The 20199-nt window shown below is 38.0% G+C and overlaps 1 protein-coding gene across 2 annotated transcripts in view; it reads left to right on the forward strand.

Annotated features, from left to right (window-relative positions):
* LOC101163480 (carboxyl-terminal PDZ ligand of neuronal nitric oxide synthase protein) overlaps positions 1 to 20199 on the forward strand; it is a 172713-nt gene that overhangs the window by 96788 nt on the left and 55726 nt on the right. For both annotated transcript variants that reach the window (XM_023954384.1, XM_023954385.1), the window contains exon 6: positions 15323 to 15458. In XM_023954384.1, the coding sequence (XP_023810152.1) occupies positions 15323 to 15458 (136 nt within the window). The remainder of the gene's footprint in view (positions 1 to 15322; positions 15459 to 20199) is intronic.

The following is a 20199-nucleotide window of genomic DNA, read 5'->3' on the forward strand; positions in this document are numbered from 1 at the left end:
AGTAAAAGCATTTAAAAAGTTTGAAGCCGTGGCTTAAAGAAAGGTTGGCAGTTTGAGTGTGCATGTCAAACTGTGATGTTTAAGGCATTGGTCCCTATTACGCTACCAAACAGTTTAATATCAGACTATATTTTTTACCAACTAGCCTGTACAAGGCTGAAGTGTCAGATTTCTACGTTTTTTTAAATGTATTTATTTTATTAAGCACATCCAGCTTCGCAAAAAACTGTTTCCTCCTTTCTAGCTTCCCTGGTTTTATTTAAAGTGTGTAGTGAAAGGGTTTTACAGCCTTAATACATCTGTAATCCTATTTGGAAAATTTCTCCTGTTGGGGGTTAGTTTTAGAACATAATGTATATATTTTTAGTTTCACAAACAAAACAAAAAGACACCCTTTCTTTCTCACTTTTCTCAGACATACAAGCACATTAACGTTTTACACTTTTTTTTTTTTTTTTGCATAAACTCTGGAAGTTCAAATCGTCGCAGAAAAACAAGTCTAGCATTATAGAATGAAATTAAAGATAACATTTAAGTTAAAAAATGTAAATAGTACTTCATGCTATGTTAATGAAACCCCAAAACAATACGCTTGAAAGAAAAAGAAATGCATTGAAGAAGAATATTCTGGAGAAAAGAAGACGGCCATTATTGTCGGTGGTAGCAATCTGAGCAAAGAAGTGAGAGCAAGTTTAAACCGTGAAAAAAAACCCAGTAAAGCTAAAAAAAAAAAAAAAAGAAACGCAACAGCAATACTTTATGAAAAGATTCACTTTTGCAAATTTAAGGTTTGCATTTGCAAAAACATTTTCTCTTTGCGTCACTCCAGATGTTTCTCTTTCAACTTTTTTACTTTTGATTTGAAATATCAAAACTTGGAACAGCTAGCCTCTCTGATTTAGAACAAATCTATCTCCATACCTCAGACATCCCAAGTAGCTGCAATAGCTAGATTTTTTTTACTGTAGAATATAGGGGAAAAAAACCTATATGTTTCTCAGAGGGGTCTATTGATTTGTGTATTTATTTTTCATAGGGTGTTTTGGATTACCTTTGACATTTTATCTAATCTTAGCCCCATCACCAGCTAGTCGCAGGTTTGAGTTTAAGTACAGTCTAAAGCTTGAAACTAAATGCTAAACAATCGTGCCACATTGTTTTTCTTCACTGATGCGCCTTAAAAATAAGGAGCAACTGAAAAATGTAAAAAAGAAACCATCCATCTTGTAGTTTTCAATTAGCTGCCAATCTTAATTTTTCAAAGTGATAGACAAGATTATGGTAATTTCAATTATTTTCTCGCCAGTGCTATCATTGGGCCAGAAAATTGCAGTAAGCAAAGCTAACCAGTGTTAGCTTTGGTGGCACAGACTGCGTGTAGTACAAGTGAACTTTGTTTTGCAGGGGATGCTGTGGCCTGAGATAACCGTTCCAGAACTTCAGCAGATCCTCTGGAATGGAAACAAATAGATCTGTGCTCCCTTTTGGCCACTTGGGATGCCTGTATCACTATCTCTCCAGTCTTCATATTTTGTCTGTGCCTTTAAGGCATTAATAAGCCAAACTTATAAAAAAAGACCATAAAAGATAATATGTTAAACTTGATTAATGAAAATCTTCTGGCAGCTGCCGTTTAATGCGTTTTTATAGCCATAAATATGCCAATGCCATGCTCATCCTAGCTTTTTAATCATAGGGTATTAATATTTATGACTGCAAATTATGAGAGAATAAAGAAAACTGAACACAAGGGTGGTGGATTTTATTTTTTATTTTTTTAAAGCTTTCTAGCTTAATTTTTTAAAACATCTATGCTTATTCTTCTAAAGGCGAAAGCTACTTTGTTTTGTTTTGTTTCTGTATGTAAAAGAGTTTCCTTTAATGTAGTAGACGTCTTACACTGATTTTTTAATAAAGATTCAAAATGTGAAATGTTTCTTGGAAAAAAATGACACATTAAGATTTATGCATTTAAAGACTATAGCTGAGCCCAGATGCTGAATGATTGTCTATAAGTGCTGCAGGAACTACTTCATAAATAAAAACCTGTTTCGAGCAGTTTATTTCAAACAAAAAAAGGTGAAACATCCAAGATCCCATATGAATTTACTTCACTTCATGTCCATTTTACGAATGAAAATGCACGAGACTGCAAATATGAGCTGTAGGTAATTGGATTCTTTAAACTGTATTGAAAATATGAGGCAGGGATGGGCACCTTTTTAGCAGATTGCCAGGAGTTAAAGACCTGCTGTGACACTCAGCGAATCATTCAGCCATTATTAATTTGTTCCTGTGTCTAACCAGAATCATGTGAAAGGATCGGGGAAATTAAAACACATTTTCTTTCAACCCGACTTAATGAGTTGTTCCTCTATGAACGACATGGCGTCAGAAGAACCCACCAGATCTGATTGTTATTGCTATGTTGAAATAAACACATATCGCAGCAGAAAATAATGGGCACTTATTTTGCCAAGTGTTCTTTTACAAAAGCAAATCAAATAGAAGAAATATGAACAGGAATCATGCAAATTATGGTTTTGTTTTGTAGAACCATGTCCAACAGAAATGACTTGTTTTATAGTTTCTGTTGGATCCAGTTTTTAGATGCTTTTAAAAAAAAAATATCTTGACTTCTATGTTTTTAGATTTGCTGAAATAATTTCTATTTAGTTGTTTGTCTGACCACTTCATGTTTGACTCATGAAGACTCTTCTATTGCCCTCCAGTGGCAGAGCAATTGAAGCAGCACAGGGTACTGCTGTCCTTGTACCCTGTATTTGTCTCTGGGAATAGCTCCGGCAACCCCATGACCCTACACAGGACAACGTGGATATTTAGGATGGACGGGCTTTTCTAACAGGAAAAACTCATTGTTGCCTTGGTGACCACACAATGCTCAAGTCCTGTGGCTGTAAAACAAGCCCAAATCACTACCCCTCCACCGCCATGCTTATAGTTTGTAGTGGGTGGAACAAGATGAAGCAATGTGACTGACAACAAAAAATATAGTCAAAGTAGAGAGTTAAGCCAAAAGTGCCTTAAGTTCATAAAGAAAATGACTGAGGTGCAACGTTTCTGTAAGAGATGTAAACAACCAAGGCAGCACATGACAGCTTGCCGAGATTTAAAGCTTGGAAACAGCTGGCAGTTCAAGTTTTAGACTTGGTTCCTTGAGTGCAGCTGGACTAGAGAGCTACATGATGATGATTAAAGCATCAAGCTGTTTCTGCTGTCTGTCTGAAAGATGCTGATGATTATGAAAGGCTTTGTCGTTTACCCCTTTTTAAAATTCAACATCAGAGTCTAAGTAGTTTTAAAAAAGTCACCAGTAATAATTTACACATCTTTTACGTACAATTTACAAACAAATCAAAGAAAATATGGACATCACTTTGTTCCTAATGCAGCCTATATTAAAAATGGGATTTATTTTTCAGTCACTTTTTTTCATTAAGTATTATTTTGTTGTATAAATGATCCAACCGCCTCATGCTCAAAGCTGCTGTGCTTTTCCAGCAATCTGGCTTAAATCACAGATGAACAAGTCGATGCAGACCTGCTGCTTCTCCTCTCACTGCTGCTTCTCCTCTGGCTGCACTTGGGCTCAGTTAGGGTATATTGGTGATGAGATGTGCGTTAATGTAAACAAACGCAGAAGTCGATACACTGCTGTCTTCTGGGCTTCATGCAGGACTGTTGGTGTTGTCTTGTTTTCTCACAACAACCTTTAGCTGTGTCTGCCTCTTAAGTGTTTTACCCTTCATTTCACTGCTGACTTTCGCCTCACAGTCAATGACTTTCTTATCTAAAGAGTGCTTTCAGTTCCTCAGTGGATGACGCTTTTTCACTCCACTCAGATGGGTTTAAAATCACGCAAGTAATATCAAATATTTTACACATTATGTGCCTGAATAAGGACAACACACTTGGTGTTGTAAGTAGTACAATTTGTTTACTATTAGTCTAACACAATTGTTATATTGCTTTTTTGCAAAACACAATTTATAAGTCATCTGTAATAGTTGTCTTGTTTGTTGCAACACTGTGACAATGTTAAATCTAAAACAAAATTTGTTATTTGTTACAATTTGATAAATGTTATTTATTATATTTAAAATAAAGATAAATACTGCTGTAATTAATGAGAAGTTTATTGAAGTTTTGAAAATATGAATACTTATACTCACTGGCTGCTTAATTAGTTGCACTTGCAATAGGGTTGGGCGATGTCCCTTAAAATGGCCGTTGACGATGTTTGCTGTCAACCATCGGGATGGACGATGATATCGTCGTGGGGGGAGGGGGGGGGTGCTTTTAATATTTCGGTCTTATATAATTACTATTCGTTGTTTTACTTTATTACTTTATTTATTTTATTTCCCAACTAACGACTCATCCGCGATTATCCAGTATAAACTGAGGGAAGTGACTTTAAACAAAAAAAGTAACAAACAAACTAGAAAGGAAATGGTCCGCTCCCGCACTTAACTAGTCAAGTGGACCGGTGGAGTGCGGACGAATCACGAATCCACGAATCACGTGGATTTGTGTTTCGAGTCGTGTCCCGACTAAATAAAGGCTAATGTTATTCCCACATGTTTACGTGCAGCCAAGATGCAGATTGCAGCACCACCCAAAGCTAATGTTGTTAGCCCGTGTTAGCATACTGCTAATTCTGGCTTCTTTCCGGCTCCGTTTTTCAACAGAAAAAGCAATGAGCACACGTATTATAAATAAAACGATGAGCGAACAGGCGTTTCATAATAATCGTAACTTTATTAAAAGCACGTTTAGAAGATCGTCTTGTATATTACAGAGCTGACATATAAATGTATAAAGCCGCTCGGCAACATTGTTTTGTATTGAATTGTTAAATTCAATAAAGTTTGAAAAAAAAATATGAAAAAAAAATAGCCTCTCGGCGGAACTAATATCCGCTTCCGGTTTTTCAAACCCTACTGCGCATGTGCGAATGATTTATTCCGACCGAAATAGTGACCCATGTGAACGTTTGTTATATTCTGAAAACATTTTTCTCGAGCCGTGTACACGGTTGGATTCTAATCCGACCATTGATCCGGTCAAGATATTTTTCACATGTAACCGCGGCTTATGGTGTCGACTCGCAGCGTGGCGGGGGCGTGGCATCACGATGGTATCGTCCATCGGCACAACCCTAACTTGCAATGCAAATTCCTAATCAGCCAAATTTCATGACATCAGCTCTGTCCATTTTGGCATGTAGACGTGGTCTAGACGATCTGCTGCAGTTCAAACCGAGCATCACAATGAGGAAGAAGGGTGATTGAAGTGACTTTGAACATGGCATGGTTGATGGTGCCAGACTGGCAGGCTGGTCGGAATATTTCAGAAACTGCTGATCTACTGGATTTTTACCCACAACCATCTCTAGGGTTTACAGAGAATGGCCAAAAACAGAGAAAATAAGCGGAAGAGGATGGATGGGTGGGTGGGTGGGTGGGTGGATGGATGGATGGATGGATGGATGGATGGATGGATGGATGGATGGACTTTGCAACAGTTTTAAAATACACATCATTGGGAATTCAAAAAAGAAAAATATTGAGGTAAATATTTAATTTATTTAAGTCTTGAATGTAAAAAATTCCACATTTTGTTTCCTAAAAATCTTTTTTTGACCTTTGAAAAATGATATACTTTAAATTGAAATGAACGTTTTCTGCCTTAAAACTAGACAACAAGCCCTAAGGCTTTATATCTGCATGGTTACAGTACATAGGCCAACAATCTTAAACACATTGGCGGCAGTTTAGCTTAGGCGGTAGAGCAGGTCCAACAACTGAAGGGTTGATAAATCGATTCCCGCTCTCCCCAGCCAGCTGTCGCCCCCCGAGCGCGGGCAGCCTGCAGCTCACTGCTCCCCCCAGGGGATGGGTCAAAAGGCCTCGGAGAAGAATTGCACCATTGTGGGATAAATAAATAAATTATCAATTATTATTATTTAGATACCACTCAAGAGAAGTAACCATCATCAAAGTACTCATCCAACCAAATCTTGACAGAAAACAGCATATAGGCTGCACAAGACACATTTCATCTAAGAAATATTTTGCCATCTTGTAAAGGGTATCAGAGCTAGAACATACATTTCTCATATTGAAATAGGCTTTAGTTAATCCACCTGTCATTCTCTAGATTTAAAACATTTGAAGAAACATAACAGGACATGTGACTACATCCGAATACACGATTTACATAACAAAGAAATACATAAATATGTCAGTATATTTGTCATGCTAAAATTTAGCCTCTTTTTTTAATCTTTGTTTTGTACATGTTGAATTTAGGACATAAAAAGTTTCTTGTTCATCAACTCCCAGCTTGTCAGTATGGACGAGTGTGGAGGCATGCTCTTCGTCTTCACCTCCCTCGTATAAAACTGAAAGAAGCTTTCTTAACCAGGGGAGGAATTCACCTGAATGATACTGAGCAGCTACTGGGGAGGAGGCTGGGGGAGTATGAGAAAGTAGAAGTCCTCAGTGTCTCCATTCACACAAATGTTTGTTTTAATCAAACCTTAGGCCAGACTGTCCTCCCGTCAATGTACTTTCCGATCATAAAATTTACTGTTATCTATGAATTCCCATAACTGATGCCCATACTTTTTAGGTTAGTATAAAAAAAGTGTCTATGAATCAGTTTTTTTTTGCCTACATCAAATCTGGCCTAAACCTCTTCACACAGAGGATTGCATTTGGAAAGAATTCACACGGGAGAGGATTTTGAGAATCAGCTCATCATTGCAGCAGAGAGAATCACAAAAGCTTTAATCCAATAGGATTCCCCAGCCTCCTTCCCTTTGATTGCCCTGCTTTGTCCAGGATTGCATTATATTCCCCTCCATTCCAGCTTTTTGCCTGTGCCAAGACTTCCAGAGGAACAGCAGAAGCTCCGACAAGTCTCAATGGAGAATCTGGGATAAATAATGCATCGCACCTTTGACAGGGCCCCTATCCTGTACCTGCACAGATGCAGAACACCGCACAGCATAAATCTTACTGGCTGTGAGCTCGTCTTATAGAAAAATAGATGTTTTAGTTTCAGCCAACAAAGGAATAGAAAGCAAGTGAGATAAAGGCAGAAAAATGACTTGGTGGGGAGGGTGACAGATGTCCAGCATAGAAACCTTAGCAAGATATTAACAGCAGAATAAAGAGGTTTTGGATTCGAGTGACAAATCACTTAAATGCAGTGTCAACTCCAGAACTATACCAACTGCAAAAATGGCTGTGGGAGGAAATATTTAGACAGACGACAAGTGTCTTCATATAAAAGGCACTCTTGTAGTCATTTCTTAAGTTTGTCTGTGACAAATGTATGACACTAAAACAGCAAGGCTTTCTCCGCTACTTTAAGGCAATCTAAAAAGCTGGACGATCCACTAATGACAAGACGACATTATGACGGGCTTTTAATTTTGAATTGGTTTAATTGAGTACTGTTACTCCAAACAACAACTTAACATCAATTTAACAGTGAAAAAAGAATACTGACTTAAGTGAGAGAGAAAAAAATGTTGGCTGAGTTACTTTATGACACCAAATACCAGAAGAAGGAATCTGAAGTTGCAGAAAAAGTAACCAAGATTAAGAAATGTTTAAAGTTGAAGTGGCATCAGTTGTCACATATCCTAATGTGTTCTCCGCATTTGATCCATCCCCTAAGGGAGCAATGATCTATGGTCACAGATTCTATTAGGTGGTTTAAAACCCCCCTCCATCCAAGTAGTGAGGCATTGGGTCTCATTTATAGTTTTTGCTATGACCCAACGAAGGATTTGAACCTACCACCTGTCATTCTCAGGACAGACACTCTACCATTATGCCACTGAGCTTGCAATGTTATAGTAATTAAGTTCAATAATTGAAAATCAATTCCCTATGCTTTACTATGTAAATCTATTTAAATTTATTATGCACACAGATTCCTGCTGATTCATGTCAAAGGAAGTAACGGACCAAAAGAAATCTTCTTTGAGTCACTCCCGAGCTCTGAACCAGGAAGAATTTATGCAGAGGAGAACTCACTCACTCTTTTTTTAAGTTATTCCAAAAATTTACATTTTATTTTAATGGTCAGATTCATTATTAGAAATGTATTTTGTGGAATTACCGCCCACGTTGACGCTAATTTTGTTTTGTCTAAATGGAAGAAACAAAATACATATCAATTTCTGGCCGCACCTCTTAAATAAAGACCACTTCCAGCCAAACTTCTTCATACAGTAGATGGGTGTACCAGGGTCCCACTGGTTTCTGTCAGTCTGGAGCCGATGGCACAGCTGGATATTGTTACATTTTGAAGGGTTATAAGCTTGATGTGTCTTTCATCTCCTGGATCAAGTGTCCTTGGCCAACCATTGCTTTTATCCTCAACATTGCCCATTTCTTTGTGCTTCTTTCTTCTAAAAGTGCTTGAGCAGTCTTTGTCTGGGAGAGACTGTGCTAATGTAGAAGAACTATCCTTGTGTCTTGCTGTAATTAATCTTGTTATGACATGTAACTGTCTTTCACAACCTCACCTTGGCAGCAGAGTCTGACTGTTCGTCACTCGGTTTTTAAGCCTCCTATGTTTCTGTTTCAGGTCATGTCTGGATTTCAAACTGCATGTGGCACTGATTATCTTTAGCACCATTCTGCTCAATTGTTCAATCATACATCTGACTAAAATCCTACAAACTCCTTGCCTTTGTGCAGATATATCCATCATAACTGACGCTGGTTTAAAGACAGAGGTAGTAAAACCATATACTGATTTGATTTATGGTTTTGGTTTTCTCACTCCCTTTAAATTCTGTAAATTGATAAAAAAGAATAAGCAATTATTGTTTGTACTTGTGAATGAATTCTCTGTTTACAGCGTTCTTTTCACACCTACCTAAAACTTTTGCACAGCACTGTATTATAAAACAAAACGCAACTTCTTGCACTGAAATGACATTGTTTGTCGCTAAAAGGGAGAATTGTATAAATGGAATAAAGAATTACTTCAGAAAGATCAAAAAGACAACAAATAATAAAATAACAGCCATGATTTTTGGTTCTTTTCTTTTATCTACTCCGAGAGTGAATGGAGAAAGTCCCGTGTGGGGAAAAGTTGTTTAAATGGAAAGAAGCTCGGAGAGGATCTCAGGGAGATTTAAGAAAAGCACGGTGTGACCAGAGAGACTCCTGCTTCTCATATCTGCAGAGTGACTGCAGCTGAAATCCTGTGATTGTGATTAAGAGCACATCACGGGACTTTTAACCTGAAACTGAACTTCACTTTTTATCATCGAGCATAATCCTATTTTCAGATTAATAAGGAATCTACTGTATCAAAATCACTTTAGGTACTTTAAAGGAGTAATTCAAGAGAAGATGGTTCATTCAACACGAAACGAAGCCAGAACTAATTCAAAACTTAAAATCTATTTAAACTTGAGAAGTAAAATCAAAGTTGAAAGGTTTTTTTTCCCAGTGACTTGAACAGTACAGAGTTGTGTCCAGGAACAGCCTAGGTTTACACTTCTGTTTGTGTGACAGGTTTAGGATTTTGTGGATGTAGCTTTCTGTTGCTATGAGTGTGCATAAATCCATCTACAATTTTAAATTGGATTTGCATTGTTGTGCAGCAACAAGCTGGTTATCCAGTCCCTCCAGGAAAACAAAACGAGGAAGGGGCTCAGGAGATTGATTACATGGAAAGATGTTTCTGCCATCTGAACGGCTTTGTGTTCTCTGTATCGAAAAACTTTAAATGCAGAAACGACGAAACATGGAATCTCTTTGGTAGCATCCTTGAAAAAAAGAATTTTTGTTTTTATTTGATCAATTCTACTTTGAGCAGTCCTTTTTTACAGTCCCACTCCAATCACCTTTAAAACTATTTGAAAAGCATTCCCGGTGGGCTTTTGATTATGGTTTTGTCGTTTTTAGCCAAAAACCTGTGTGGTTTTCTAGTTTCTAGTTTCTGCAGAGCGGCAGTAGAAATTCACCTTTGAGTTTAGGCGGGATTGCTGGGGCGGAGAAACCCCCCACACCCCACGATTGAGAGCTCAGTTCAGGGAGCTTGTGCCTACCCAGGGTATTTTTTATTTCACATATATGCTTTTTTAAACTTCATTTTTTTTTGTTTTCTTCTGATTCTCAACAGTTTAAGTAAAAATAATAATAATACCGTACTCGGAAATGCAATTTTAAACATTTATTTTATTTATATATGTCTTCCATGATCAGAGTGGGTCTCTAAACAGTAGAGTAATAATAATTGTCACTAGAAAATTGAAAATTAATTTTATATTTAGTTTATTTTCAACCATTAACAGAAATTGTAAATGGAAAACCTTGACGTAAAGAGCAGACAAAGTCGGTAAAGTAGGGAGAGAGCACATTTATTTTGAAGACTTTTGAGCTTTAGGGTCCTCACAGAGGACAGTAGAACCAGGCTGTTCTCTGCTGTGAACGCTTTTGTAAACAGGGAAACATGGCTGCCCTTTGACAGTTGGAAAGGGACAGGAAACAAAAGAGAAAGAGGGTGGAAGATGTAAAGGTCAAACGTTTTCCTGGCTGGATGGGAACTGCATAAAGAACGAGAAAAAAAGGAAATCTGTGTCCCTTTGTGTTGTTTTTGAAGATGACATCTTGTACTTAAATTTTAAAGATATTTAGCCGCATTTGGACTCAGAAGTCATGGCACACCAAGCTGGGGCATTTTCCACAACCCATTTGATATTTCAGAGCAGTGGTGCCCAACCCTCGGCCACTTGGAAGAAAAAAAAATGCATACGCTTACTTCTATTATTTCCATTTATTTTCTGATACTGAAAGAAGTTTTATTTTGGAAAACTACTGGATTCTGTTCACCAAATGGTAAATAGCGTATACTTATATAGCGCCTTTCTTCCTACAAAGCCCTTTACAGTCACGGACCCATTCACCCAGTCACACACACATTCACTCACACATTCACACACTGGTGGCCGCTCCGCTGCCAAACACAGGCGCCCGCCAACCACATCCGTCTGTCTTGACACTTCCATTGCATTTTAGCAGCTGCTCGAACCGCAAAGTTAGAAGCTCAACACTTAAGAACTAACAAATACCAAACAATATAATGTATTTGGATCGTTTCCTTTAGGGAGAACAAATGTCTTCCTCCAAATAAAGATGCAGACACGCTGGATTAATGTTTATTATTATATTTAGAAAATACCAGTTTTCTGACAGTTGTCATCACACCTTAAAGTTAGCGTCTGGTTGTTAGCCTCCACTTTGACATTAAAGGGAAAAGCCAGCAGCAAACATTTGACAAAGAATGATTTGTGTAAACTTGTAAAAAGGAAATTTATGAATTTTTCAACAGCAAGGGAGAAATATTCAGGCATCTGTTAAAAAACATGAGCACAGAAATCTTCCTCTGTGTTAAAAAAATAATACACAATGAATCAGGATTTTTGTAAAAACAAAAATTAGAAATAGTTTTGCCCTGAAAGATGATCTGAGAGTGGTTTGATTTTTATTTTGTTATAATGGTGTGAAATAAAAAAAAACTGTCATGTTGCTTTTATTGAATTATCTACTACTCAAAAACAACTTCTACAAATCAACAACTTTGTTTCATTGAATTTTCATCATCTTAAAAAAAACTCGTAATGTTTTAAGATTGTTTTTAAAAAAAAATTTAGTTGCATTTTCATTTGAAAATTGGGTTTTTCAGAAACCAGAAGTTTATGAGTATTAAATGCACTCTTTGGCCCCGTTCGGGCCAGTCCGTGAAAATGCTGTCTGACATTAAAACGGTCGACGACCTGAAAAAGGTTGGAGACCACTGCTTTAAAGGAGTTAAATTGTCATTTGATGAGTATGGTAATTCAGGTCTCCCTAATATTGCAAATATGAAATGGTTATGTCTGATATTTTTAACTTCATGTTTGTACTTTTTAAGTCTCTATAACAATGAACTTTTTTTTTTTTTTAGAAAGTTATGATTTTAAAAAAAAGCATAATCAAATGTAAAAAAAATAGCAATGTTCTCTATTTATAATGTTTCCTTTTGACAGATCCAGTTATCTGCATCTGATTCTTATTGGCAGAAAATAATAAAAGAAAAAAGGAGAAGTCAGATCTGAGTAAATCCGTGTTGTTTGATTCACATCTGTTTAACAGGATTTGGCATCTGTCACACCCAGCTTCATGTTGACATTATGATTCAGGAAACTGTCGTTGCTCTTGATTTAATGAGCTTAAATAAAAACAACACCAGAACTTTCTTTCAGTCATAAGTCTTAAATGTGTGCACTGTCGTCTAATTCAGTGTTTTTCAACCAGTGTGCCGCGGCACACTAGTGTGCCGTGGGAGATGGTCAAGTGTGCCGTGGGAAATTGCCCTCATTAACTGCTTTAACAACATTTTCCATCTCCAGGAGATCAGCTCTTTGTTCATCCAAACAGGCCCTGATAAAACACTGAGTAATTAGGAATATAAAAGATCTTAAAATTACTTTTTCTTTGTGTTTATTTAATTCTATTAAAGACATTTTGATAAGAATGACGGTATCGCGATTACCCTCCAGCTATAGCAGTTTGCGGAAAAATCCCGCCCCTTTAACTGTCTCCGCCAATCATTTTTGAAGGCTTAATCACATGTCATCAGTCTGACCAATCAGAAGTGGTTAAAGTCTTCACTTCCTTGTTCTTAATTCTGCTGAAAAGTCGCTCAGTTCTAACAAAAACACCAGCTACAGCTCGTCTTTGGTGTAGCTTTCCACAGAGTCCGGTGTCAGACCGTGGAACAAGTGAACAAAACAATGAAGCTCAGAGACGCGAGTCCTTCTGCCCGTTTTCAGCCGTTTTCACACTACATCTCCCATGATGCATTGGCTTAAAGGGACAGCGCCTAATGAGTCGACCTTGTGAAACGCCTTGAAACCACAACAAACAAACAGTTTCTAAATTTTCTAATTTAACTCTTATTTCATCTCTTAGAAAAAACAGCAGCAACTTCCTGCTTTTTCTGCCACAATTATCACAAAAATCCACGTGAGATTGTGGCGGCGGGGGGGGGGCTGTCGATCAATACAGACCATGAATTTCTGCTTTTTTATTTTTTATGGGATGCTGGTGTGCCGCGGGATTTTTGTCAAGGTTAAAGTGTGCCGTGGCTCAAAAAAGGTTGAAAAACACTGGTCTAATTGATGTGTCCAAAAAAAGTAAATCAGCTTTTTAAAAAGACAAATCTAATCTTGCATGTTTTTAAAGATTTGTAATTGAAAGATGTATGCTAATACTTAAAAAAGGAAATACTTTTACTGCTGTCAAAATCCAGAAGGAAATATTTAAAAAATCAGCCAAACTAACAATGTAAGATCATACGAACCATCAAAAAGACAAAAATGCTAAAATAGCCATTAAGAAATGTATTGAGAGGACGAATGCTAATAAATCATTTAATTCAGATTATGTAAATGGAAAAGATAATTTTTCCTAATTCAAATTCATAGTAAATTTGGAGGGATTGCTGCAATCCCTCCATCTTTCCTCCTAAAATCCTGAAAATGTTCCCGTCTCCATACCTCAATGTTTACTTGTTCAACATGCAATCCTGTATGTTTTCTATTCTAATTGAATCCTAGTCAAAGCATGTCTTCCTCTGAGAAGGCTCCACTGGTTTTGTCTTTTGCTCTTTGGCCAAATTGCATCTGTTCTGCATCATTTACAGATGGCTGCTTTCAAATCCAAAGCTTCCCTCAGCTGAACATATGAGCAATGTAAAGAGTATTTTTGAGAAGTCTGATGGGGGGAGGGGGGGCAGCAGATGGCGTCACACACACGCTTTTCACCTGACCTCCCATTCAGGAAATGAAACCAGACAAGTCTCTGCACATGTTGTTAAAGGAAAATTCCTGTCATCATTCACGGTGACCTTTCAGAGAATGGCACTAAAACACATAAACAGCCCTCATGTGTACTGTCAGGGGACACGGTCAGAGCAGGTAAGACAGAATCAGTAAGTGATTCTGCTGCTGTAAGGAATGTGGTCCAGATGCAGCAATGATGCATTCAGACAATAGGGTGAAGCCATCTTTTCCTAAACAAATACTGCTTCAAGTAAATATAGCGATTTGGTCAGTTCCCTCCAACGTTTTCAGATAACCTACATGCTAACATACAAAACGTATCTTCATCACAACTGATACTTTGGTGTAGAAATTGCTCAGTTTCTTTTCCCTTTATCAGTCAATTACATTTTTGTTTACTTTAACAACCTAACACCAGATAGATGTCGTCGTCCTCCTCCTTGTGGTGGATCTCTTGGTTTTTGATTCTTGGTCATCTGTAAGTTTATTTGAAAGACCCACTCCAATGATCTGTTTTCTCTTTAAATTATGATTATGCCATTTTTAGCCAAAATCCAAAAACCTGTGTGGTTTTCTAGGACATAGATAGACATAGAGCAGCAGTAGTTCAGTAGAAATTCACCTTTGAGGAGTTGTGGCAACCATTGGCAAACTTCCCCTCCCCTCCCGGTTGCTGAGAGCTCTCTATTTATGCACTGTCCCTCTTGTTTACAGCCCCTCACACCCTAACCTAACATTATCAATGTAACAAACATTACAAGCTGTAATGTACAGTACAATACAACAGTACAGCTAGATTAAAGAAAATAAAGAGGTACTTGGATGTAGTCGTCTACAAGTTGATGCATACGAATAGAGCGGAGCAGGGAGCTTTGATTTGAATAAAATAATACTCAGAAATACAATTTTGAACTTAATTTTCTTTATACGTCAATCATCAGCAGAAAAATGCCGCAAGAATAAGTTAAAAACACCAAACTGTGGAACACCTAACTCTAACTGTGGAAAGACAGGAACCAGAGCGGTAAACATCTCCTCTGCCTTTAGCTGTGAGATGACGGCGACTACGTCTATTCTACTCAACTGGCTTTAGGGACATGGTGGACATGATGCAACTGCTCTTTGGAAACAGAAAGTGCCATCCAGGCTAATGTGAAAGTCTCCAGTAGCACCCGAAATAGTCCCAATCTTTGAGTTTGAGTTTTATCATCACTTACATATTCATCTTCAGTTTTTATGCTCTGATCACAATCTGATGCATGAATACCCAAGTGTTATCATTATTATGCACAATTATTTATGTATTTATTTGCTTGTTAGTTTGTTTGATCTCATATCTAGTGAGCAATTGTACTATCGGATTAATAAAGTTGAATTTGATTCAAATACAATTCAATTCAATTACCAGTTCTCTTGTCCTCTTTTTCCCACCTGCAGAGTCAGGCCATGCGCATCGTTCGGACAGTGGGCCAGGCGTTCGAAGTCTGTCACAAACTGAGTCTGCAGCACACGCAGCAAAATGCAGATGGACAAGAGGACTTCAAAAAGATTGGCAATGACTCTTCCGTTCCAGGTAAACATGCACCCACGCCTGATGCAAAGCCAGCAAATGGAAGAGCAGCAGCTCATAACATTTAGCTGTTGTTACAGGATATTTACCCCCTTGGGGATCCACACCAATTAACAGTTGGGGAGTAGAAACAGCAACCTCCCCGGTTGTACCTTTAATGCGTGAAATAGGCTTCTGTTGGAAAAGTCACAAACTATTTCATTCTGTTATTCCAAATATTGTTATTGGCTTTGGGCTAGAATCAAATATTGAAAAGGGCAATGATGAAATATTTCAGTTTTAATACAAGTAACAAGCAGCCAACTTTGCCGAAATGCACAGGGAATTTTTGTTTTTGTTTAAATTATCATGAAAATACTTCACACATTTTTTCAATTCACAAGTCTTGATATTAGAGAAAACGTGTCTTAAGAAGAAAAATAAGTTTTGAAGAACATAGAATCATCCATGTAAAGAGTCAAGTTAGAGGGTTTGACTAAAACAGGAATTCTGTGTGAAAAAACAAACCAGTTAAGCACAAAATCTGCTCATTTAACAACATTTTATTGAGAGACTGAGCTCTCGCATGTTAGTGAGCGAGAAGCTGTGTTCCTATTTTTCTACTGAATGATGGGTTTAGTTTCCCCGGTCAGTGTTTGGGGACTGAGATGCCAGACAAAGCGACAGTCACTGTTGCCAGCTTCAATGATAGGCAGTATTTCAAACTGATTTATAAAGATTTTCAAGTGTTTAAATACCAACAGATGGTGTTTGTAGATCTCTGACAGACTGGCTGGAGTCAGGAATAGGTATGGATCTGTTGCCTGGTTTTAACTAAGAGCATTCACAAATACATATCTAATAAGCATTTCTGTTCAGGCTTAAAAAAAGAGACTGCTCTCTGATGCGATGGAATGAAACAGTCGTCTCCACCGTGGTCAGAAATTTTAACTAGAAATGTAATAAATGAGTGAAAGTATATAAACATAGTTTTCTGACAATCATTATTTTTAAATCGACAGTCCTCTTCAAGTATCAATTCTGGTTGTGCTTATTGGCCTGGAATCAAATTTCTGTGGTACAAAGAACTCGCTTTTGGTAAACTTTAAAGCAACACCGCTGATAGATTGTTGGACCATTGTGTGGTGATGGAGAAATATGCACTTTGCCTCAAAATAATTCAATTCAAAAGTCGGTGTGTCGTTTTATATTTTAAATGTAACACCTAAAGAATTTTGAGTTATTGCAAATTAAGTTTGACTCATTTGACAAAACTTCCCATCGATCTGTCTGACCAATCACCTGCCTCTTATCATCTCTGGCTATTCTGGGTGGTGTAGTCAAACACATTAAATTACTGTTTTGTTTCACTTAATGCAGCGGTCCCCAACCCCGGGCCGCGGACCGGCAAAGGTCCGTGGGTCATTTGGTACCGGGCCACACAGAAAGAATAAAAGACTTACATTACTTGCGTTGTATTTATTTTGGAATCTGAAAGATGTTTTATTTTGAAAAATTGCCCGATTCATAGAGATCCGTCTATGTCTCTCTTGACACAGGCCAAGGCGCTCTTCTTGGTCACATGATAGGTTACCGCTAAAATAAAACCCAGAAGCTAGCAAAATGAGTAAAAAACAAAGGTCCTTGGAAAGTTTCTTTTCCAAGTGGAAAAGGCCCAGCCAGGACTCAGAGAGGAGCCTTCGACTTCCAAAAAACGAAAGCTACATTTAATAGACGCACTTCTTTTTTTTTTTTGCACCATGAATGTGGGAAGGGGAGAGGATGATGACACCTGTGCGATGTACAATGTTATGTGTGTCAAAATAAAAGCCCAAAATCTGTCTTATCTCGCTTTTTCGCCTCCTCCATCGTAGCGTTGCAACAATATTTAACCGCCACATCGTAAAGGCCGGTCCGTGAAAATTTTGTCTACGTCAAACCGGTCCGTGGCGCAAAAAAGGTTGGGTACCGCTGACTTAATGCACTCTAATCCAGCGTGCCTTGTGTATCAAAAAGATTGTTCATTCTCTGTTTATTAATATGGTGCCTTATGGTCCAAACATAAGTGACAAGAATTCAGAGATTATGCTTTGGTGAGGCAAGACTGACTTACGTGTAGCACCACCATCTCAATGAAAAGGGTGTTAGAGGTGCCCAATCCTGGTGGCAAGGAGAAGTGTAGGTCAATCTCACGGATGAGTTGACACAAAGAAGCTACGATATAACGCTTGTGTGCCGCCTCGTACTCGGATACAGAGACATATGGCTCTGAAGAGGGTGCAACCGCTGACATGGAGTCTCGGCTGAAGAAAGAGCAGAACACCTTATCTGCAGAGCACCATCCGGCCCTCTGGAGACAGGCTCGCTTTCACATTCCGAGGAGTTCAGGGATCACCCACGCACTTTAACACCACATCCAAGCAAATTGGTGCATGGGCCTCGCGAGCATTTGCAGAGGCCAGCGCACGCACTCCCTTTGCTGCTGCTCTGGGTGGGACAACATCAGAGCCGACACGCACAACCAATGACCTTATCGAAAGAACTAATTATCTTGGCAATAAAAGGAGAAGGGATGAAAAAGGGAGAGATATTGGATTAGAGGAGCAGAAATCTGGGGGAGCAGGGAATGAAACTGCAGAGGAAACAGGCAAAGAGAATCATGAATGGAGGGGTTTAGGAAAAATGGAGAGCAATAAGCCTTTTCAACTGAATGAACCAAGATGACACAAAAAAACTCTGAAACACATTATTTCCATTGATGCCCGAGTTAAAAACAGAAGATTTTCCTTCAGAATATGCAATCAGATCTTTGAACTGCTTCCATAATACTTCTTATCACCAACATACAGAGCTAAGATATTGAGAAATATCCAAGAGACTTTCTGCCTACTTTGATTTCTTCTGTTTCCCTGAGCTTGTTTGTAAAGTTGTTTACTAAAGACGCTAAAATTCTAAAACTTTCAAACAAGAGGCCTGCCTTGTGTTGAATATGGTACAGGTTGAAATAGCTAAAATTAAAGTTAAGTAAGGGTTAATGGCCAACGAAGTGTGCATCATCACTTTTTAACGCACGCCGTGGAAGCCTGAACCGTCCAACGCAAAGTGTGTTTAAAAAGTAATAACGCACACTTCGAAGGTCATTAACCCGCTTATATGGTCACTTACAAAAGCAATACATATTAACCAGTTTTTAGTCCTTAATTCTTGTTTTTTTTCCGATTTGGATTGTTTTTTCTCACAAAAAGCAGACTATTATTTACGTGATGAGGAGCGTAAAAAGTAGTCCGCGTCGCGCCTCACCACCGCTGCAGTCAAGATTCGGCGATATATATATATATATATATATATATGCTGATCTTTCCGATGGGTTGAATAAAGCATCAGTTCAGAGAGAAAGTTTTAAAGAAGCTGGCGCAGTGATACAAAACATTTAATCTAGGTGACTGGAACTTCTTTTTTCACTGTGCGGTTATCAGGTTTTAATGCACACCCAGCAGCCTATCAGAATCGAGTATTCACCCGGACCATGGTATAAAATATACTAATATACATTTAAAAAGCTGCCACAGTCAGTTGCTTGAATGAATGTTAAAGTCGTCCAAATACGATTTGGTTTTTAATTTTAATTTGAATATTGTTTGTTAAAAATGAAGAGAAAACAAGGCAGGAAATTTTAAAGGCCCTAAACCATGTTCTTAAGATATTTATAGTAAACAATATCCATGTTTATGATAATATATTACCTTTGGCACACAAAAGAAACAAATTTTTTTTATTAAAGATTAGTTATTTTCTTGAGTTCTTTTCCAACCCGAACGTAAGATGACTCTGTCTCTGAGGCACCAGCTGTTCTCACTGGTCTACGTCACCTCGAGAGAACCCGCTCACTTTCTTGGATTTGGAGGGGCTGGTGCTCAGAGCGCAGGTAAAAGAAAAACTCAATGCGTGAATGGAACAAAATACCACTTCGGGGTTTCTTTTTGTGAGGAGTGAACATTATAATATACTTAAAAGCTCAGAAAAATCATCTTGCTTGATATAAGCCCTTTGAAAAATGCTTTAAAAGAAAAAAAAATGATAAAAGTAGTCTAAGTGATTACTTAGGAATCCTTCTTTGGGACAGGATTAGGAGAAACTGTTTACAAGTAACTAAAAGCTAAAAAAGTTTTTTCTTATACTTAAAAGTGGTTGATGCTGTTGGTCCTCAAAAAGGACAATGTTCTTGTAACATTTACCTTTTTTTCAGTGACCATAAGACTGTTCATACACTCAGAAACGCCATTCATCCATATTCTAAACCCACCTAATATCTGTCACAACTGCCCTGACAGGTGGATACAGGCTGTGTGTGTGAAAAATGTAAGCCTATACAGGGCAAGCAGAAAATTTTAACATCCTACGCCACTCGGTGAGCCCATAGGGCAAAAATGTTGATACATATTTTTTGTTTGGGCCTACTGTGAGCAACAGGGTGTAGTGAATCATAAGAGTAAATAAGAGTGAAGAAGGTGAGAACGCTGACACATCGTCTGGATTTTTTACTTTTCCATCCCGTCTGAACCCTGCGCACTGCGCAAGGGGCCTGTTGGTGCTGTTCAAGTGATAAAGTCCACAAACTGAGCCTGATTGTTAAAGGTTAGACAATAAGAGTATAGTTTGTGTGGGGTAACACAGTGAAACAGCATCACTTGTACATCATAAGTGTGTGTAACTTACATTATCCTTACAAATATGTCACAATACATTCACCACACGCACAATAGTG

The sequence above is a fragment of the Oryzias latipes genome, chromosome 4 (genome assembly GCF_002234675.1).
Source record: "Oryzias latipes chromosome 4, ASM223467v1".
NCBI classification, from domain to species: domain Eukaryota; kingdom Metazoa; phylum Chordata; class Actinopteri; order Beloniformes; family Adrianichthyidae; genus Oryzias; species Oryzias latipes.